Here is a 22,436-nt window from a genome sequence, read left to right as displayed (position 1 = left end):
AATTTCACTTCTAGGTATACATGCAAAGCAATGAAAAACACTGTCCACATACAAGTGTGTATATGAATGCTCATAGCAGCATTATTCATAACTGCCAACAAGTGGAAACAACCCAAGGGCCCATTAACCAATGACCATTAGGTGAAGTTGGGCCATCTACACAACGGAATTGCATTCAGCCTTGGAAAGGGGTGAAGCAGAGATACCTGCTACAATGTAGATCAATCTTGAACATATTACGCTAAGTGAAACAAGCCAGACGCGAAAGGCCACATATTATAGGATTCTATTTATATGAAATAGAATAAGCAAATCTGTAGAGACAGAAAGTAGATTAGTGGTTGCCTAGGGCTGGGGAGGGAGGGTTGACGTTGACAACTAAGGGATGAGGGGCTTCCTTCCGGGGAAGTGAAAATCTTCTCAAAATGACGATGGTGGAAGCTGCACAAGGAAAAACCACAGAGTCATACACTATAGATGGATGAATTATGTGGTATGTGGATTATAGCTCACTAAAGTTGCTTACAAAGAGTATAAAAGGAGAATGAGAAAAAGGAGGAGGGGACGAAGAGGGGACTCTCAGGACATACTGTGATTCCTGATGCCCGGAGCCACCTCTCAGTCAGGCCATCCCTTGCCCTGCTTGTCCCCACTCCTAGTCTCAAGCCTCAAGCGTGTACCCCAAATCTGTTCTGTTCAGCATGAAAGTAATCACACGTGCACTTTTGTCCAGTCGGACCAGCTATTCTACACTCTGGCCTGGTGAGGAGCTCACTTCCAGCTCCTCTCAAGCCAGCGATGAAAGTGAGGGAGAATTTGGGTCGTGAGACTGGCTGCCGAGGAAGCCCAGGCCTGGGACAGCCCAGAACTCCAGCCCAGTGAGGGCTGCAGGGCTGTGGCTGTAGCCAGCTGTGCTTGGGTTAAAGCCCTCAGCCCCTGGAGGGTCTTCAGGGTGCCGGGTCCCTGAGCAGCCTCAATTCTGTGCTGTTGGAGGTCTGGCCCCCAGGGCCCGGTGTTTCACGGCCATCCTCAAGGCCTGCAGAATGGCATCCTGGCTGTTCCGTACATTGTAGTCACTAAGCTGCAGCAGGCGATCAAAATCTTCCTCCTTGTAGGTCATGTTGAATAGGGAATAGGGTGAGGCGGTCCCAGTGAGATCCACCTGGCCAGCTGGGAGTTCTGTGGGGCTGCGTAGGACACCTGTCCGGAGAGGGGAGGGGTTAGGAGTAGGACCCACAGGCCTCCAGGGGTGGGCAGAATGAAGCCTTGAGACTGGGCACAGGGGGGCGCTGTTCCTCACTGAAGGGGCTCCTTGCTTTCCTCTGCCCTCTGTGTCCTTTGCCCAGAAATATAAATGTGGTTAGTATATGAACGCACTATTTTGAGATCTGAAGGGTTTGCTGCTCCCCACACTTCCTCATAGCAATGCACTTCCACTATAAAGGGAACCTCACAGTATCCTTCTGTATCACCTTCAGGGGCAAGGTGGAAACAGTGGGACAACAAAGTCAGGTCAGTGAAAGATTCAGCCAAGAGTCTGAAAACCAAAGGGATTTTTGCTTTGTAAGAACCAGTCTTTGTTGAGAGAGAAAGAGAATTCCGCAACGTGGGCTGAGCCTGTTAAGGGTAGAGCTGGAAGGTTTGGAATTAGAATGGGAACCAGCAAGCCAGGAATAATGTACAAAGGCAGAAGTTAAGTTTTCCCACCAGAAGGAGTTAAAGGTCTGACCCATTGACAGGAGGTGAGGATTGGAAGGCCTGTGATGAGGGTTTACATTTCAGAGGCCCCAGAGTGGAGTCCCAGCTTCCTGAGAAAAGACGGCAGGCTGGGCTGGGGTGGGAGGACAGAAGCCAACTGAAATCTCAGGTAGCTTCAGGGGAATCTGAGAGCAAGGGGCCCGGGGCCTCTCTGTCCTGGCTGTCTAGCGGTCCAACAATGTGGGGCCTAAGCACAGGTGGAGATGGCTGCAGACGGGGGGGACAACACAGACCTCTGGTACAGGGATTCCCACACACCACCACAGAACAGGACTGCTGAGGAGCCCAGGTGTAGCTCGGGAGGCCGGGGGAGGGGTGCCTGGGGTCATGACAGAGGACAGCATCACAGTGACTGTGCCAACAGAGAGCCCCTGTGAGGATGCGGCACCCACAACAGAAGTCAGCACACTGCCATGTCCAAAACTGGGTGGGAGTAGCCTGAAGACCCCCTCCCTTTGCTGGCTACAGGAGGGCTGGGAAGGACCCAGGCAGTGCCTCTGAGGGTCCAGGCTGCCAGGCTGTTAGGAAGGGAGGGGATGCCTTACCAGGGGCTGAGTGGTCCTTGAAGGAGGCATTGACCAGTGGGAAGTGCAGCAGGACAGGGGTATCAGGGTGAGTGGGGTCCGAGAAGAGGTGGCACTCTGTTGGCTGGTGTTGGTCCTGAGGGTTGGGGTCCACTCGAGGGAATGGCAGTCCCTGGGCCCGGCAGTACAGCTCAGTCTGCTGCAGCGTCTGGTTGGGGAGAGGGGGGCCCAGAGAGAACCAGCTACTTTCTGGTCATCCCAGGTCAGTGCTCTTGAAAATGCTAGGATAGCTCTAGCCCAAACTGACTGCTCAGTGTCAAGACAACCTGGTACTGACCTGTGTGGGGTCTAGTGCCTTGGAGGGAGGCGAAGTATTCCAGTGGTCTGCAATGTTGTTTGGTTAAAATCTTTAGGTGAGGTATAGACCTAGCACCCTTGCTCCCACTTGGGATTCAAATCTGGGTTATTCATGGGGCGCCTGGGTGGCTCAGTTGGTTGAGTGTCCGACTTTGGCTCAGGTCATGATCTCACGGCTTGTGAGTTCGAGCCCCACGTCGGGCTCTGTGCTGACAGCTCAGAGCCTGGAGCCTGCTTCGGATTCTTTGTTTCCCTCTCTCTCTGCTCCCTGCCCTCCCCCCACCCCCCACCCCGGCTCATGCTCTCTCTCTCTCAAGAATAAATAAAAACATTTAAAAATTTTTTTTAATCTGGGTTATTCAAATCCCAGAGCTTAGAGAGCCTCAGTAGGGGACCCACTTGTGTCCCTAGGTCTCCCACCCAGGGGGGCCTGGAGGGGATAGGATGTGGACAGGCCAGGGTCTCCTCCCAGTTCTGTCTAGCTGTTCTTCTTGGGGTCGATGTGGTGAGCTACCTCCCATCTGCCTGTCCTGGGAGCCCAGGTCCCCAGCACCTTCATAGCCCTTCCCAACCAAGGACCCTGGCAGGAGTCTGTGGGTTAGAGCCTGTCACCCTTCCTTCCCCTTGGGGACCCAGGAAGTCAGAGCCAGTGGCCCAGTGGCCCTTTGCTTGCCCCTGGAGCATGGCCTGGCTGACTAGAGTATCTGGGGTTCCCATGGGGCAACCAGAAGCACCTTAAAGGGTGAGGATAGGGAGTAGTCGAAGGAGAGTATGAGGTCCAGTCTGCGGCCTGGCCGGAACATGGAGGGACAGCTGGTGTTGAGGAAGTAGCCGCCATCTACCAGGCAGAGCTGTGGCTCCTGAGGCGTAAGCTGGCCAGGGGTGGAGTCTAGCTCACAGTCTGATGGGGGAGGCAGTGATAGTCAGAGGCAGCCCCTCCACCACAGATCATCTACCTTTCATACTACATTTGTCTCCATGTCCCCTTCTAACTTCTGGAATCACTCCCTGAAAGCACACACAACCCCAGCCCTTCCCAAGACCTTCTGCAGGCCAACCCCAGAAGGGAATGCTACGACCCCCCCTCCCCCCAAGTCCCCCGCCAGTCCTAACCATGGTCCATTTCCACCTGGGAGCCTAAGCCTATTACCTGGGGATACACGGCAGGGGCCCTTACCTGCCCAGGTGGAGAAGTCTCTCTGGCTATAGTAGTCCTGGTGCAGCTGGAGGCCCCGAAGGAAGTTGAGGCTATGCTGGTGGAGCGGCCTGCCTGTCAGGAAGCCCTTAAATGCCTTGGCCAGCATTGTTCCGGGTTGCAGCCATGAGGCCTCCAGCCACGAGGAGGTCCTCATGGAGGCAGGAGACTCCTCTGGGTTCAGAGAAACAGACATCGGTCCAGTGAAAGGCCGGGAAATGCCTGGCCCTGCCTCCCCTCTGATAGTGCCCTCCCCCAAGCACCTGAAGAGGAAGTAGACTCATTTCAGGCTCCTCGCACTGTCCCCCCTTCTCACCCAGGTTCTTAATTTTGTCCTTGACATGCTGCTTCCAGGTGTCATCAGAGCTGATGAGGTCATACCAGGCATCCAGCAAGTTCAGGGACAAAACGTTGCTCCAGATACCTGAAGGTCAAACCCCCACCAAAGTCACCCTCAAGCCTCAGCACCCTGCCTCCCATCACCTGGAGGGTGGGGACGGAAGAGGGGAGTCAGGTGGGCTGCCCCTGCAATGGCTTTTCCCCACAGCCCAACTCCAGTTTCCCCCACCTCCAGGGACTCTGCCAGACCTGAGTATGGGAATCATGTCTGGGCAATGAGGCCTGGCCCAGGACTGGCTAGAATCTTCCGAGTGACCACCACTCACCTTCCAGAAAGCAGATCCGGGACTCAGGGAGCTTCCTCATCAGCCGCCCCATGAAGAACTCAGAGCCAAAGAGATCAGAAGGGACAAAGGCTCCATACTTCAGGAACCCCACTTCATAGGGTGAAAACTCTACCCACTCTGTAGGAATAGGAGCAAGAGGCAGGAATGAGAGGAGAGTGGGTTGAGGAGAGCCCCAGCTCTGACAGGGGCCAAAGACACTGCCCCCCACACAGGCCTTAGCCTCCTCTCTGCCTGGCTGACTCCTGGGCTCACCATTCTTCCACCCAGCCCCTTGACCACATCCCCACTACCCCACAACCAGGAGAGTGGGCTCTGCTCCCTGGCTCATTAGCCCATCAGAACCTCCTCCCTTCCAGAAGGCTGAGCACTCTGTGTAGGAGTTTCCTGTTTGAATCCTCTGAAGGCCTGCTGGGTGCATAGGAGGTATGCATGTACGTGTGTGTATGAGTGTGTGTGTGTGTGTGTGTGTGTGTGTGTGTGTGTGTGTATGTTGGAGGGTAGTGTGGACAGGACTAAAGACTGTACCCTTGAAGTCCAGGGTCTCCAGATGGTTCTCTTTGACATTGAGGCTCAAGTAGAGGGGCAGAGGGTTCTGGCCCCGCTCCAGTGCAGCTCTCTGTTCTGACAGCTTCTGATCCATCACCTGGAGTGGGAGGCATGAGGGCTTAAGTGAGGTAGGGAGCATCCTGGAGGCACAGGCTGAGGGTGAGGAGGCAGCTCCCCGCTGGAATTTGGGTGGCATGGGTGGGTGCACCCATCCAGTTTACACTCCCACCCTCATATTCTGACCAGATTCAGGGTCACCATGGGGGACTATGGAGGTTGTGCACTGCACATGTCTCAAAAGAATGCCATTCACAAGGACTACCGTGCCAACAGCAATACCCTACCCCTGCTCCTATGATTCCGTTGGCCCCATCCTTATGGGTTGAAGGGTGGAGTGGATGTGGGCCCTGACACATGGACACAAAGGCACACACACACACATACATTGCTTTCCAGAAAGGACACAGGAATCCCCTTTCAGTACACATTGTAAGCTCTGTCGGGGGATGGGCTGTCCCTTCTAGATTCACATGAATGCAGTTCAAGTTTCAGCCCTTCCAACATGCTTTCTGGTCATCCTTGCCTCTCCCTCTTCACCCCCTTCTTTCCTGCTTTGCACAGTTGAAGTTGTACCCCGTTGATTAGTCTTGCCTCTGTTTCCAATTTTCTCTTCAATAAAACTCCAAGTTCTGCCTTGATGGCAAGGACTGTGGCTCGCCTTATTGAGGAGCCTCCGCAGAGCCTCACGGAGTTCTAGGAGCACAGAAAGGTCTCCCTCTATCCCGGACCAAGGATGCAAATGGGGTTCATTTCCAGCATCAGCAAGGTTAATGGTGGTGGCTGGCTGGAGCCCCACCTGGGGAACGAGGCTTCCACAGGTCCTGGCTGCTTCTGCCAAAGCGGGGCGTGTGCCACACACAGATACACCGTCCCTCTCTTAGGCTCTCTGAACTGGAAGGCACCGCACTCAGTAGCCAGACTTAGGGGTTTCCCAAACTGCCCTATCAGCCCTTATGATCTGATTTACTTGGAGAATGTGCTAAATTAAACATACAGATTACTGGGTTTCCTCCTGAGAATCAGCAAAAACCACTTAGGAATTTGCTTTTTCTTTGGTCTCGCCAGATGATTCTGATGATCAGCAGATGTATGTCCCAGGATGCTAGCCCTACCTTTCTAGTGAGGAGACCCCTCCCACACGCCCGGTGTCCCCCATCTTCCCCCTGCAGCCCTCTGTCACTGATGCATCATCTTTTCCCCTAGTTCTGCACTAGTGCCCAATAGGACTTGAGTTCTAGGGAAACCACAGGAAGAATCCCCAAATACAGCTTAAGCCCCTGGCACTATTTGTCATACGTACAAGTCAGTCCCTCAGGTGTGAAGTGTGTATGTAGTGAAGAGAGGGGGAGCTTGATTAATACCTGCAATTTCCCTTCTCAAAGGGTAATAATTCTCCAATTCTCTTCTTTTTATTTAGGCATCCTGTTTGTCTGCTCTTTTGTCTTGTACGATGAGGGAAAATGTGTCCTTTATTTACTCCAGATGAACCATTTCTGACCTGGGGGAGAGGGTCAGCACACTCCACCATCTACTGAAATAATACCCAGCATTCTTCTTCCTTTTTTTTTTTTTTTTTTGTTTTTGAGAGAGAGAGAGAGAGAGAGAGAGAGGAACAGAGAGACCGGAAGAGAGAGAACAGAGCAAGAGGGGGAGAGAGAATCCCAAGCAGGCTCCACACCCAGCATGGAGCCCCATGCAGGACTCAATCTCACCATTGTAAGATTATGACCTGAGTGGAAATCGAGAGTAGGATGCTTAACTGACAGCCACCCAGGCGCCCCTCTTTTTCCTTTTAATAGCTCACCAGGAAGTGGTGGCAAGCCTCTGGATCTCCAGACCCCCAGTTTCCAAATGAGCATCCCCAACCCTTCAGAGCACCACTCTGATGACTCAGGAGTCCCCCTGAGGTGTAGAAGCTGAGTGCAGTGTTGACCATGGGTTCATGTGGTCTAGGCACTGCATTGGGGTGGGGGGGGTGGAGGGGGGGGAACTAAAGGCAAAGCCTTTCTGTCCAGAATTGAAGAAAAACACGTAAGACCTTCTTAACTCAGGAAAACACGAGAAAAACTGAATTTCTTCCTGAGGAATGGTGAGTAGATTCTAAGCAGTTCAGTGCTTGCCACCAAAAGATAAAAGAAAAATGTGTGAGAGACATAGTTTGAGAAGCACTGATTATAACTGGTGTATTTTCAAGCAGGTTTTTACAAAACCACGACAATATTATAGAAGTGTGTAGACTAATAACGTCGTTCTGTGTAAAGTTCAGGTTATACTATTTCTCTAATAATACTTAATATTAATGAAACTGTGATTTGTTATGGAGTTCTATTTTCTGACATGTAAAATGACTTTTGGAGCCATGGATTGGTATAGCAGGGAGATAATAAATGCTTCTTTCTACCCAGAAAGTTAAATTTGAAATACATACTACATTTTTCTGATTAAATAATTATTTTAAAAAGCATGCAATGGGGGCGCCTGGGTGGCTCAGCTGGTTAAGTGTCCGGCTTCGGCTCAGGTCATGATCTCATGGTTTGTGAGTTTGAGCCCACATCAAACTCTCTGCTCTCAGCACAGAGCCCACCTCGGATCCTCTGTCTCCTTCTCCCTCTGCCTCTCTCCTGCTTGCACTCCCTCTCTCTCTCTCAAAAATACATAAACATTAAAAAGTTTTTAAAAAGCATACAGTGAATGTTAGCTTTAAGAGATAAAGCATGATAACTAAGAAAAAAAAAAGACTATTTGAAAAGCTTTAACATTAAAATAAAAATTTTAAAACCACACCAGTGCTCATTTTTAAGGACACATTGTTTGTTCAACAAGATCATAAGATTTTTTTCCTGTGAACCAAAAAAAAAAAAAACCCAAAAAACCCCCAAAACCCCAAAAACTTATTAAGTTTGTCTTTTAAAAAAAGACTATAAACCTTGTACATAAAACCATGCACGAAGTCATTACTGGAGAATCAAAGGGTAATTAAATAAAAGTGTTCTTTATAGCCTCAGATCAAACTGCATTTTATAGCACATCATAAATAAACTTAAAAGAAGCTTCTCCCAACTCTATAGTAACTATACCTCCACCAGATGGGAAAGCCACTAATAAAACACTGTATCCTCACACCAGAACATGAACTTCAATAATAGACCTAAACAATACACAGGATATATTAATAAAATAAAAATATTTCAAGTAATTACATTGGTTTTATAAATTTAATGCCATTTCAATAAAAATTCCAAAAATTTTCCCATGAAACTTGACTGGCTGATTGCATTACACGTATAGAAGAGCTAAGGCCCAAAAGGAGCCAAGACAATTCTGAGAAAAACCAAGGTGGCAGGCAGGTGGGGGAAAGTCAGCCCTGTCAAATACCAGCATGTACTACAAATGTGGAGTCACTAAGCCAGGGTAGTGTTGGCACAGGGAATCGGCCCCATTCGAATGGAAGAGAGCTCAGGAAGGGTCCCGTGAGTGTGTGAGAGCTGACAAGTGAGACAAGCAGCAATGCAGACTTGTAGAGAAAGAAGAATCAACAAGTGGCATTAGGAAGGTTTGCTATCCATATAGAAAAAAAAAAATTGGATTCAAGTCCACATAATACTTGAAGACATATTCTGAGTAGATTAAAGTCCTAATTGTGGAAAACAAATCTTTAACACTTTAATAAGGATATATAGGAAGAGATTTTATAACTTTAGGAGGGAGAAAGATTTCTCTAGCAAGACCCTAAAAGCACAAACCATAAAGAACATAATGAGACACTGGATTATATTAAAACTATGCGTCAAAATCTAATAGAACTGATAAAGGATTAATATCCAGAAATGGATAATAATATGTTAATATTAATTATTATTTTAATTATTTTTAAATATTATATTGATTATTTTTATATTTAAATTATATTTAGATATTTTAATTATTATTTATTAATTATTAAATTTCTTAAACATTTATTAAATATTAAATTATATATTTATATTTATATATTATATATTTTATATATTCTATTTGATACTTAGATATTATAAATTAAATATTAAATTAAATATTTATTGAATATTAAATATTATTAATATTAATTGTAATTAATTAATAAATAATATTAATATCAAGAAAATGGAAAGCTATAACAAAATTTTGTATAGCACCCATAAAATGATCAAAAAACTAAAATTTTATTTATTTATTTATTTATTTTTTTATTAATATATGAAATCTATTGTCAAATTGGTTTCCATACAACACCCAGTGCTCATCCCAAAAGGTGCCCTCCTCAATAGCCATCACCCACCCTCCACTCCCTCCCACCCCCCCCATCAACCCTCAGTTTGTTCTCAGTTTTTAACAGTCTCTTATGCTTTGGCTCTCAAAAAACTAAAATTTTAAAGAGCATGTAAGAAAAAGAAACCATGATACATTGATGGCAGGGGTGTGAATTAATGAAGCCTCTTTGGAGAACAATTTGGAGAACAATTTGGCAATAGGTAGGAAAGCAAACGATACATGTGCCCAATGGCCTGATAAGTCCACTGCTGGGTGTGTATCTTCAAGGCTCAGAGAATCTCTAACATTTGTGCACAAGGGGACTTGTACAAAACCATTTGTGCAAGTAACATTATATTTTTCTTAAGGATGTATAATAAAAGGTGTATAATAAGATAAACAATAAAAGTAAAGTATGTTATGTACTTATGTTTTGTATTATACAATACAATAACATGTAAGACCGAAGATATGAGTGTGATGATAAAGCCAAATTCAGGATGGCGGTTCCCTCTGGGGTGGGAGGGAAATGGGACTTGGGAGTGAGCCACAGGAGGCTTCAACTCTTTCTGTAACATTATATTTCTGAGGCAGGTTGGCAAGATTGTGCATATTCATTACGTTATTCTTTCTGCTTTATGCATTTTCTTATCATGATTTTTATATCTTGATAATCTGAAGATTATCATAATATTTAAATGAGAAATACTGATTTTTATAATAAATATTTTTTTTTTTTAATTTTTTTTTCAACGTTTTTTTATTTATTTTTGGGACAGAGAGAGACAGAGCATGAACGGGGGAGGGGCAGAGAGAGAGGGAGACACAGAATCGGAAACAGGCTCCAGGCTCCGAGCCGTCAGCACAGAGCCTGACGCGGGGCTCAAACCCACGGACCGCGAGATCGTGACCTGGCTGAAGTCGGACGCTTAACCGACTGCGCCACCCAGGCGCCCCTATAATAAATATTTTTAAACTAATAAATACAAAACAAGAATGGTTGGTAATTTCCAAATAGCACTGTGCTTGCCAGCAAGAATAACATTTAAAGAAAAATTCAAAGCAAAGCCATTTTTGGCACTCATTCATTTATAAAAAATCTTTCCTGGTCAAACTCCTGATTCCCAAAAACAAGAAAGACAAGAATCCTTTCTCTGCTAATATATTTGATAGTTTACTTTTAATTATGAATGCTGACGATAACCTTTTGTGTTTTAGTTGTTCCACATACTTAAAAAAATTTTTTTTTAACATTTTATTTATTTTTGAGACAGAGAGAGACAGAGCATGAATGGGGGAGGGGCAGAGAGAGAGGGAGACACAGAATCGGAAGCAGGCTCCAGGCTCTGAGCCATCAGCCCAGAGCCCGACGTGGGGCTCGAACTCACGGACCGTGAGATCGTGACCTGAGCTGAAGTCAGAAGCTCAACCGACTGAGCCACCCAGGTGCCCCCCACATACTTTAAAAGAAACGTTTGCATAATTATATGTGGTAAAACAATAGTGGGAAAAAAATCACTGACTTTAATATCAGTTAATGTAAGATTTAACAGTTGACTTACTAAACTTTCCTTAAAGAAGCAATGTAAAGGGGTGCCTGGGTGGCTCAGTCAGTTGAGTGACTGACTTCAGCTCAGGTCATGATCTCACGGCTTGTGAGTTTGAGCCCCGCGTCGGGCTCTGTGCTGACAGCCCAGAGCCTGGAGCCTGCTTTGGATTCTGTGTCTCCCTCTCTCTCTGCCCTCCCCCGCTCATGCTCTGTCTCTCTCTGTCTCAGAAATAAACATTAAAAAAAATTTTAAAAAAAGAAGCAATGTAAAAAAAAATGCATACCCTCAGTTTTGTCTTAATGGTGTTACAATAACAGTAAAGAAATATAATACCTAATACTTAATGCTTACTCTATCCCAAAGCACTACAGAATGCTCACAACAATGCCTTGAGGTGAGAACTGTTCTCACTAAATCTCCCCTCTCTCTCATCCCCCCTGAACAAATGAGAAAACTGAGGCACAGAGAGGTTAAGTAACTTGCATAAGAACACACAGCTAGTAAGAGGTACTGAGATTGAACCCAGGGAATCTGGCTCGAGACTGTGCTTTTAACACTGTCATGAAGATATAGAAGAAGAATACATTCTATATTGCAGTATTGATAAAATAAAAATTGCTCAAGCAATCTCTCTGACACCCAAACATAATGTGAGACTTTTGTCTCACTGCCGAACTGACTTTGGCATTGACTGGTCCCTAAGCTCTTGAGAGATCCACAAATTTCTATTTTGTGGCAATGAACTGAAGAATAGCCTGATTCAAAAAGGCAGCATCCCAAAGTAGGGCAGACACTGAGACACTGTGGTTCCTACTTCCTCTAACCACAGATCCCCGTCTCCCTCAACCTGTGGGAAATGCACACACGACTAACTGCAAGGTTGCCCTGGTCCCGCAGGTGCACACATGCCCTGCCTGGCAAGCAGGTGCCCTACCTGGCCATGCAGCATGGACTCCAGCACAAGAGCCCACAGGTCCACAAAGGTCTTGGGGTGGCCCTGCTTAGCCCGCAGCTCCAGCTCCCGGCAGTAGCTTGCTAGGCGCTCTGGGGAGAAGGCCTCCAGTTTGCTCTTGGCCAGGTGCTCTCTAGCACATTTGATGGGTCCTTCGAGGTCCCCCTGTGACCACTCCGGGTCCCCGTAGAGGTGGGCCATTGTCCTGGGAGAATAAAGGGACAATATGGAGGGAGACGGAGGCCCAGCTTGGGTCACTGCAACACCTCCCTCCCACTTCTCCCAACGTGGTACTCCTGCAGCTAAGGCCCTGCCCATCTAGAGAATGTGTCTCAGGGCTTTCTCTCAGATCAGCGCTGTCCAATATAATGTGAGTCACATATGTAATCTGAAATTTCCTAGTAAGACATTTTGAAAAAGAGAAGGCTAGTAAAAATTAATTTTAATAATATATTTTAATTCAATATATCTAAAATTTATAATTTCAACATGTAATCAACATAAAACATTGACATAAATTCATATTTTTCAAACTAAGTCTTCAAAATCCTTGTGTATTTTATAACGCATCTCAGTTTGGACTTGCCACGTTTCACGTGGTTGCTATCCACAGGTGACTAGCAGCTACTGCATTGTATGGAACAGATCTAGACCCTACACCCATCTTCATGGGCCTGTCCTCAAGCCCTTTAAGATGCTGCATGTCAACAGCTGTCACCTAAACTCCTCAGAGTTTACTCTTCTTTTACTCCTTAAAGTCACATTTCAGTAAGACTCAAAGGAGTGAATTTCTAACAGTGAAAAGCCCCACCTCATCATAGGCAGAGTCAGATACAGGAGGCAGTGGTGTCTTCAGGCAAGACAGTATCTCTCCATCTAAATTTCTTCATCTATGTGTTAGGGGCAGTAAGAGAAACTACCCTAGGGAGTGTTATAAGGATTTAATGAGGTAACAACAATTAAAGAGAAGAGAGCTACCAATGTGGAGTTCCTGGTACTTATCATACATGTTAAGTGTTTTACTTGGGCTGTCCCATTACAGTCCTATGAAGTATGTACTACTATTACCCCCATTTTGGAGATGAGTCAACTGAGAATCAGAGGAAATAAGTTGCCCAGGAAGTGGTATTGCAGAGACTCAAACCCAGCTCCTTCTGAATCAGCTGCCTTACACCTCTTCGGTAGCATGGAATGATGTCCTACAATGCCTCTCCCATGGCAGGACCTCTGTAACATCTACTTCCTCCCTTTTGAGAAAGTCACTTTTGGCACCCGTCAGACCGGACTGCTCACACCCATGTGGCTTCCTCACAGAGAAGGTTCCCCTGGTGTCTATCCCACTCCCCTCTGGGACCTGATCATCTATGTCTTCCAGTCCCCAGGGCCCTCACCATGTAGAGCCTGAGATGCCACTGAAGTAGGTCACACAGTCCAGGAGGCCCAGCTTCTGTAGGGCCAACAGGTGGCCGTAGAGAGACGTCATGGCCCGGGCACCTCCTCCTGTGGCCATTATGCCCACAACAGGGACCTGGACCACACACAAAAATAGGCTGGCTTAGCAAGGACCCAGGATGAAACTACTTCCTGGCTCCAGGGAAGGGACCTCATGGCCAGGGCCTGACTGGAGTCGGGATTAGAGCTAGTACCCAGCCCCTCCCCCAGGAAGTGACAGATCTCAGCCCTGGACAGATCCCCAAAGAGAGTGAGAACCCCAGAGCTTACCCCCTTCACCACCACCCCCCACCCTGCTCCATGTCCACTCCCATGTCTGCTGACTAGAGTGTCTAGGGAGGGCATAGGAATCGGGTACTTCCTTAAGGTCATTCCAAGGTATTGCACCCCCAAACCTCATCCTCCTGTAGGTCTCTGTCCAGCTGCAAGACCTGCTTGAGAGCCTTGGCCACCACCTGCTTCCTCCTGCTCAGGAAAGCTTTCTCCTCTGCACACAGATCAAAGCCCAGGTGCATAGCCAGCTCCTTAGGGCTGGGCAGTAGAGGATCCAAGAGTCAGGGGACACTGCATAGCTCAGCCACTGGTTGGCCAAGCCCACAATAGATGCCAAATAACCTCCCTTCTCCCATCCCCAAAGGCCAGGCTTTGCACAGCTCTCCCCTGCCCCATGATCATCCCTCACTGTTTCCCACAGATATGAATGTCCCTTACCAGCCCTCAGTCTTGAGCTGCAGTGTCACTTCTGGGGCCTGAAATCAAAGCAAGAGACTGAACTAGGATGTCCTAGACCCTGGAGGGAAAGTGGGTAGACCCTGGGGGCTTGGGCTCCCCATCTTTATTCTCACTGGCACTTCCCATCTAGTTGAAGCCACTTACGTTTGTAGCAGGAACATTAATGGTCACCTCCTTTCCCATGGCCAAGGACCTTAGAGGCACAGTGAGGTGCTCAGCTGACTTGTCTGAATTCCAGGCATTCCTTTCCAACCTCTGGAGGGAAATATTCATTCATTCAGCCAATCCTTACTGAGTATCTAGAGAGTGATCCAGACACAGTCCCTCTCTGATAATATGAAAATAATCACAATATTTATAATTATTATAATTATGGTAATTACAATTACTAATTATAAAAATTCTTGCTAATATTTATGGTTCTAACTGAATTATGGTATGAATTTATAATGAATTAGGTAATGAACAGATGTTAGTAAGTGTTGTAAAGGGAAAAAATGTTGTAAAGGAAATAAGCAGTGTGATATGATACAATAACCAAAGGAGGGGTGTGTGGGGTCTATTTAAGATGGGGAGTCAAGGAAGGCCTCTCTGAAGAGGTGCTATTTGAGCTGAGATCTAAAAGGAGAAAGAGGAAGTAGAGGATCAGGCAGCCTTGAAAGGAGTCAGAGGTAGAAGAGAGAAAGCACTTGGCATGTTAGAAAAGCAAGAGACAAGTATGGCTAGAGCATCATAAAGAGGGGGAGCGTGGACCAAGATGAGGCAACAGAGGTGGGCAAGGGCCAGGCCTTGTGGGCACAGATATGGGATTTTAATCTAAAAGCATCATTGCAGGAGCCATTGAAAAGTTCAGACAGTATGACAAGGCATAACAGCCCCCATGCCCACTTGAGGCTCCTGGTGATTTCCCTGTCTTCCCTTAGTGTCTAACTGGGGGAGGCTGGCAAGGCCACAGGAGCCTGGTGTTGGCCTGAGAGGGGCCCACAGCAGCTGGAGCTGGTCCAAGGCTGGGAGAGCTCCAAAGCAAAGACCTACCTTCAGATGCCCACTCAGTTCTGCCTCTTGGGCTGCCATGTAATGGAAGCGGAAGGATGCTGTGCCTAGTGCAGAGGTCTGTGTGTCTTCATATGAGCCCTTCAGCACCAACTCCAGCTCATCCTGATCTAGGGAGAAAATGGGCAGATTAGCACAAGTGGAACAAGAGCCAGGAATCCCGGCAGGGACCCAGGGAAATCGGCAGTGCTGCTTGAACTTGGCCAAGGCCTGGGAGCCCGGGCCGGTAGACAGGATTCTGGAAAGAGTCCTCCCCAGTCTTCTGGGCCCCACAACCCCCATGGGACTCCTACCTCCTGCTACATAGCCTCCTCCAGGTCAGGGGACCCTCCTGCCTAGAGGAGACTTGTTGCCCTTGTCCAGTGCGGGCAAGAAGAAAGAGGCAAGCTCTGCTCGGCTGCTCACCTCCCACTCTGTACAGGTTTCCAGTCACCCCATCTAGCAGAGACCAGACCTGGTTCTGAGCCACCCTCAGGCAGAAGCCAGACCTGGTTCTGAGCAGGCCTCACCTGTGACCGTGGCTGTGCTCCCAATGCTGACCAGATGGACATCCAGGCATGACAGCTCTCGGGCCTGGGGCAGACCACATCATGGGCAGGGGGCTCTGGAGGGAAAGCTGAGGTCTCCTTGGCTTTGCTCTCAGAACCCCTCTGTCCCAAATCCACCACACGCAGAACGGGAAGTGAGGGCCAGAGTGGGACTGGAGGCAGAACCCCTGACTCGAGACACTTCTAATCTGCTGCAACTGCCAAGTCAGGTGTTCTGGAGCAGCCAGGAGAGTCCCTTCTCCACCCTGCACACCCAACCCCCGGCTTTCCTAGATTTGCCAAACATCAGAGACCCTTGAAGGCCACCCAAGCCTCAGACACCGTTCTTTCTTCTCTGTGTTTCTCTGGACTCAATCTGGAGAGTGTGTTCTACCATAACTGCCCCCAAACAGTAGCGTGCAAACCACTGGTCTATGATTGGAGAAGCCTTTACAATGTTAACAGTGAAGGTACCTCCAGCCTGTCCTCCTGTTGACCTGCTGGCCAAATGAGCCCGTAATGCCTTTCATTCTCTGTAATGCCTGTCAGCTGACACCCACAGTCCACCCGGCTCTTGTTACCGATCCTCTCCTGTAGACCTGCTGACTTTATCAACCCACCACTGGTCTCCATCACTCAGATAAAAAGCAGCTGCCTAGGTATGATGATTTTAACGTGCATTTGTAAAAGTGATGCTAGCCCATCAAACAGGCACTTGCACAACCCTGAGGGTAAATGCTTTCTTCAGTTTGGGACTCTATGTGCCTTACCTCACCTTAGGCCCAGCCCTGCTCCCAGGTCATGGCTGTGTTGCTCACCTGTGAGCTTTGAGTAGAAAGTGCATTGGTTACCACTGCAGCTTTGTGAGTTTGCTCTGTTTTAAAAGAGCTGACCAGGACTGTCCAGTGTCTCAAGGAGGAGCTGACTGACCCCCTGACGCTATCCCAGAGCCCCCAGATTGGAAGCAACCACACTGGAAACTCCCTCTGAGCCTCTGCTACTTTAGTACTAACACCCCAGCCCGGCCTGGGCTTCATGACTTGCTCACCACCTTCCAAGGCTGAGAACTTAAGTCCATCACAGGTGACAACACTGTCAGGAACACCTAAAATCCCCCCAACACTCCCTCAGCCATCCAGCCTTGGGCTACAACCTCCTCTCAGCAGAGCCTCAAACTCTCTCTCTCCATATTCCCTGAAGGCCCTGGCCCTTCCAAGCCCCAGCCCCTGATCACAGCCCCGGTAACCACCTAGCTGGGAGGCCAGGGGTGGTAGTACCACAAGCCTCTGTCCCTGCCTGTCCCTTCTGCACCTCCTACCTCAGTTTCAGCTCTGGGGCCCCTCCCTCAGATGCCCTTACAAGCCTGAGGAGAGTGGTTACCACAAGGACGTTGTTGGTGATGAGGTTTTCTGGGCGTTCTGACCTGGAAAAATCAAGACATCGGGAGCTCAGCCTGGCAAAGGTGAATACTCCCTGCACTGGGCTGTCCCCTCACAGGCTAGCCTCCAGCCTCCCTGGGGCCTCCCCAGGGAGATGCTGAGGGACCCTAAGTCCTGGGTACCATTCATGAGGGGGGTGCTTCTGAAAAGTGCAAGGTGAGGAAAGAGAGGGACAGTGGGGCCAAGGAAGCAGTGACTTTCCTCTAAGACCCTCCACCCAGACTGGCAGGGGTGGGGACTAAGGGATGGAGAATCTGGGTCAAAGACATTTCCCTAAATAAATCCTGGGTCCTGAGACACTCCCCAGACTGTGTGATTGTTACTCACATTTTTTCCATTAGGAACTCCACGTCCAGCTCCTCCTGTCCCTGAAATCAAAGATAAACAAGTCATCAACATTTACACATATCTTTGGAGTTGACACAGTTCTTTGACAACGCACTGTCTCGTCTCGAGCAGTGTCTCAGGGATGCACAGTATAACAATTCTTCCCACTTTACAGATGAGGAAATTGAGGCTTAGGGAAAGATGGTCTACCTGCCCAAGTTACCTACAGCTGATAAGTCTGCAGAGAGCAGTTCTCTCTTCTTGGCAGGGCTGAAGAGAGGGATGAGCACAAGCCTAAAGAGGCTTAAGGACACCCAGGGCCCATCTCCTGTTCCTCTGGTGGGGAACCTGACCCCAGAACCCTGCCTTCCCACTCCTTACCTGCTGGAGAAAGAGCAGAGGCCTTCATAAAGCAGGCCTTGGGTACCACGGGAGATCAGAGGCAGTGAGCAGGAGTGATGGATCCCACAACTGCCCCAAGGGTTAGTTACCCTGAGCTGTGTTTTGATGGACATTAGGAAGTTGTTCACCACTGAAACCTTCCTCCCATAGATGACTAAAATCCCTCCACGGAGTGATTCAGTCTGTAACAGTCTAGTTAAGCCTTTTCCTTTCCTATTAATGTGTAAATCTCTGGGAGGGGTTGCCATCTTTCTGGGATGAATTCAACCCAGCAGCATCCCAATAGATAGGCAAAACTGTAACTTCCTCAGCCTGGAGCTGAGAGAGGTGGGGCCCAAGGGGATCCCCCACCCACCTGGGGACGCAGGGAGAAGGTCTTCTGGAGCAGCTGGCCAGGGAGGACTTCTGAGACATCATAGAGAATCTTGAAGCAGGCATCATCCTCCGTGACTGGGTCCTCATCATAGACGTTTAGCTCCAGAATATTCTAGGGACCCGAGAACAGCAACTTGACACATTATTTACTCATTACTGTACTTCACACCTGTTGAAACTTTACTTGATGTCCAGGGTCAGGAAAGATTATTATGCCTCCATACTTTGTACTTCAAAATAAAAAGGATAGTAAAACTTCAAAGCAGTAAAAGGAAATCCGGCAAAGTTCCTAATCTCCCCCACCCTTTAATTGTTTTTTATAAAAAATAAAATCCTTTCAGTGTTTCCTCACCTCCAATCTCCCCCCACCCCCCGCCGCCCCCACCTCCACCCCAGCTTGCTGGTCCCCCAGGGCACCATATGTACCAGGAGCTTCCATGCATTTATCTCATTTAACCTCACAACAACCCCATCAGGAAGGGATTCTTCCTGTCTCCCTTCCACCCATGGCCTTAGAGAGGACCAGCAACTTGCCAGAGGTTAGATTCACAGCCAGCTGCTGGGTCACACATTCTCTCCCACACAGCCGTATCCAGGCTGGGAACAAAGATACCTCCCCAGTGTCTCCGACTGAGCCCTGGAGGGAAATGTGTTCCAAAAGAAGGATATAGCCTGTCCTTAGGAGGGTGGCCCTGGCCTTTACCTTGACCCGACTCTGGATCAGGAAACTGAAGGTCTCATTCCATACAGGATGACTGGAGTTGGTGATTGTTTTGGTTTTAAACTTTGTCCCAGGTGCAGTGGGCAGCTGTAGGGTCACGTAGGGGTCTGCCTCACTCACTGCCAACATCAAGAGAACAGTGTCAGAGAGAATTCCTTACACTCCTCTCCAGGGGACTCACCATGTTCCTACCACAACCAGCCCAGCCCCCAGGTTCTCGCCTGGGCCTTTCCCATAGGATCTGGTCATCTCTGCACCCCTGGAGCCCAGGAAACCATTACTCACACAGGTCAGCCCAGCCCAGGTTCCTGGCCTCCAGGACCTTCACAGTAAGCCGCCAGCAAGCAGAGGCCTCCACCTGGAGAGAAATAACAGACTATTCAGTCCTTCCCGCCCAAACTCGAGCCCACCAGTCTGTGCTGAGGTTTCTCCTAAGATGCTCCATGATGCTGCATGGCATTCTGGGGCCAAATAGCCTGTGCCCACCACTGTCCTCGGAGCTGTGGTTCCAGGCTATAGGAGTCAAGGCATGGCAGGCCACCCAGGGGGTGGAATTTGTGGGATCCCCTCCCCTTCAGGGACAGGATTGCACAGTGCAGTGGTGAAAGCAGGGAAATGAGGGCCAAGGAATGGCCACCACACTGGACATGTCAGTTTGGGGTTGCCCCCACCCAGGGCCCCCAGAGAGGGCAGCCCTTTGGTGAAGCATGTGAGTCTGCTGTTCAGCACCCCTCAGCCCTCTGGACAGGACATGGGACTCGACACCAGGGAGGCTGGGCCCTGGGAAGCCCAGTCATCTGTGACAGCCATGGGCACTCACCCTCTCTTGAGTGTGAAATAGGAAACTCCAAGAGCATCAGGCCATTACCGTGAGCAAGAGGCCATTGTGAACTAAGGCACTGGGGAGGCCACATTAGCCCACAGACAAAAAGCCCAGTGAGGAGGAAGAAGGAACTGAGTGGGCACAAGTGCACAGGGGCAAAAGGAGCAGAGGTGGTGAAGGACAAGCAGTAGGCAAGTAGGATGCACCAAGTCCTGCTGGGGACAGGGCACCCGGGGGCTATCCTCACATCCCTACTGCTGAGGCCCTTGCCACTGCCTAGATCCTGGGTGCCTAGGGTTTCTGTTCTTCTTGAGGCCTGGCTATGGAGCTGTTACTGGGCACCCTGCGCAAGGTTCTTACAGCAAGTCCCTGCGGGCTGAGGTAGAGGTGACACTGTGCTTCCATGATAGACATTCGGCCTCATGTGGTGGGGAGATAGTGCTGCGATGACACCAAGGAGCTTTCTTGCTTTGTGCCCTCCCACCATCAGTCCCTTCTGTGCCCATGATCCAGAAGTCTCCTGCCAGGGCCCTTCTCAGCTCTGCACAGACGCTGCCTGCTGGGGGCTGCCTCAGTGTCCACAGACCAGCTCTCTATTCCCACAGAGAAACTTAAAGGACAATGGACCACAGCAGGGTCGCTCAGGACCAGTGCCCTGTGGGTCCCCACATCACTGTCCTGTGCCTTCATGCTGAGTATCTTTGTCATTCCTGTCAGCTTTCTGGCAGAGCATATGTGATATCCAACCCCCCCCCTCCCTGCCTACCCTGACCCCGAACCCCCTGCAAGGCCTACTTGTTTCTCCCTTCTTGGGGCTTAACTCCAGTGACACTAGCAACACTTTGACCCTACACGCCTTAAGCCAGAGCTTATAAATGGTAGACGTTTCATGGCTTTTTAGACACCTGGTTCCATGTCCTCCCTGCACCCAGATTCTATCACTGCCTGGACAGAGGAAGTGATGGCTGGGGTCCTGGGGCCCAGGAGGGAGCTGTGCTTCCATGCCCCACTCCAGGACAGGGCAAGGACAGAGGCAGCCCCTGCTCCCCCTCATTCTCGAGGCCACAGCCTGTGGGCTGCTCTAGAGCCACATGGGTCTTCTAAGTGTCCCCAGTTGCTCCTTTCCAGACAGTCACCGTGCCCAATTTGAGCATTGTTGCCCATTTCTCTCTCTGGTCACCAAAAGCCTCTCAATCTCAGAAAGCCCACTGTTTCCTGGCGGGATATTTTTCCAGGGTGAAACCCTATTTCTTGTCACACCTAAAACCATCAATGTTGCAGAGCACCAGAGGATGGGCAGTGACAGTAATTACAGTAATTACTACTGAGGGAGGTGGAGTGGGGTGGTCAAGGCAGGCTCCCAGCCACGATAGCTGGATCTAAACCCTGGTCCTCTGCTTACTTGCTGTGTGACCCTGGACAAGTCACTAAACCTCCCAGTGCCTCCAATTCCTCATATGTAGTGGAATTAGTAGAGGCTAAATGTGTTAACACCTGTAGAATGCTTAGCAAAAAAGTAAAGTTTCCAGATAATTGCTCTTATTACTGTTTATTAAGTGCTTGTCATATTTCTAGGTGCTGTACTAAGCATGTTATGTATTCCAACTTGATTTATCCTCCTGACAACCTCCTAAGATAGTACAAGATAGTATTCTGCTTTCCTCCCATTTTACAGATGAGAGAACTGCTCAGAAAGGTCAACTTGCCATAGGTCACAGAGTTAGTAGGTGACATAGTCAGGATTCAAACCCAGATCTTTAAGGCCAGAGCTCATATCTCCTGTGCTGTTCTACCTTCCCAGGACTTTGCTTCTTTGTAAAAGCATGCAACTTTCCCCCACTGCCCTGTGGATATCTAGACAGCAGAATTTCATAGATTTGTTTTAGACCAATGTGAATATTGAACTAATAGGATTCTCCTGAGGGCACTGCAGCTTCCCCTTCCCTTTTGAAATGTCCTCCCATCTGAAATCATCCCATCAATCCTTAATTGATGACTGACCCTGGATGCTTATGGAGAGCTTCTCCAGCAAGGACCCCCAGCCCAGCTTCCTGGAAGATCCTGGGAGTACCTCCCTGCTGAGAGTGTCAGCCACTGTTTCTCCCAGGGCCTCCCCCAGCCTCCTCCCTATGGAGAGACTCAGTGCTGACCCCTGCTCAAGACAGGAGACATGACCCAAGGAAGTTTGAGGGGGCTGGAGTCCCCATATAGGGGTCTGGAGTATCTGTGACCATGGGGTCTTCATCAGGAGGAGAAAAATGAGCAGGCTGCCTTTCCCCCTGTTGGCACCCAGGGACCTGTGTGGTAGAGGAGGTTGGAGAGAGGGAGGTTGGAAACTTCAGGAACAGCCTCAGGCCCCGTGTCTCCTGAGTCATGCTGAGCTGATTCTCCCAGATCTCACAGCAGGCACGTTCCAGAGCAAGTCCTGGATGCTTCGCCTGTCCTGCCAGCTCAGCTCCTGCTGCCAGGGCAGGCACCAGTTCCCTCTTCCAGTAGGAAAGACGCTGGGTGAGGCCACTACTGAGGCTGCCCCAGGAGCCGACTTGAAGGCTGAGGGTTAAGGGTCTGGTCTTGGGGACTCAGTCAGTCCCAACAACATCAGCTGCAGGAAAGGTGTTTTCCAGGCATGTGGGCCGACTCAAGCTCCCAGAGCCACTGCACCTTGAGCTTCAGTTTTGCCCCTGGGCT

The 22,436-nt window shown here is 49.1% G+C and overlaps 1 protein-coding gene across 1 annotated transcript in view; it reads right to left on the bottom strand.

The window, feature by feature from the left end:
• Nucleotides 1-346: 346 nt before the first annotated feature.
• PLA2G4D (phospholipase A2 group IVD) overlaps nucleotides 347-22,436 on the bottom strand; it is a 42,164-nt gene continuing 20,074 nt past the window's right edge. The window contains exons 2-20 of the mRNA XM_042943125.1: nucleotides 19,211-19,283; nucleotides 18,908-19,044; nucleotides 18,185-18,316; nucleotides 17,428-17,468; nucleotides 17,042-17,084; nucleotides 15,644-15,707; nucleotides 15,117-15,244; nucleotides 14,226-14,336; nucleotides 14,061-14,098; nucleotides 13,745-13,880; nucleotides 13,289-13,425; nucleotides 11,880-12,102; nucleotides 5,046-5,163; nucleotides 4,500-4,637; nucleotides 4,151-4,258; nucleotides 3,817-4,008; nucleotides 3,374-3,540; nucleotides 2,304-2,490; nucleotides 347-1,200 (exon numbers count right to left, since the gene is read on the bottom strand). Of these exons, the coding sequence (XP_042799059.1) occupies nucleotides 974-1,200; nucleotides 2,304-2,490; nucleotides 3,374-3,540; nucleotides 3,817-4,008; nucleotides 4,151-4,258; nucleotides 4,500-4,637; nucleotides 5,046-5,163; nucleotides 11,880-12,102; nucleotides 13,289-13,425; nucleotides 13,745-13,880; nucleotides 14,061-14,098; nucleotides 14,226-14,336; nucleotides 15,117-15,244; nucleotides 15,644-15,707; nucleotides 17,042-17,084; nucleotides 17,428-17,468; nucleotides 18,185-18,316; nucleotides 18,908-19,044; nucleotides 19,211-19,283 (2,400 nt within the window). The 3' untranslated portion in view covers nucleotides 347-973. The remainder of the gene's footprint in view (nucleotides 1,201-2,303; nucleotides 2,491-3,373; nucleotides 3,541-3,816; nucleotides 4,009-4,150; nucleotides 4,259-4,499; nucleotides 4,638-5,045; nucleotides 5,164-11,879; nucleotides 12,103-13,288; nucleotides 13,426-13,744; nucleotides 13,881-14,060; nucleotides 14,099-14,225; nucleotides 14,337-15,116; nucleotides 15,245-15,643; nucleotides 15,708-17,041; nucleotides 17,085-17,427; nucleotides 17,469-18,184; nucleotides 18,317-18,907; nucleotides 19,045-19,210; nucleotides 19,284-22,436) is intronic.

This window comes from Panthera leo, chromosome B3 (assembly GCF_018350215.1).
Source record: "Panthera leo isolate Ple1 chromosome B3, P.leo_Ple1_pat1.1, whole genome shotgun sequence".
NCBI classification, from domain to species: domain Eukaryota; kingdom Metazoa; phylum Chordata; class Mammalia; order Carnivora; family Felidae; genus Panthera; species Panthera leo.
Note: the sequence above shows the minus strand (reverse complement) of the source record. Positions and strands in the feature narration are given on the sequence as shown.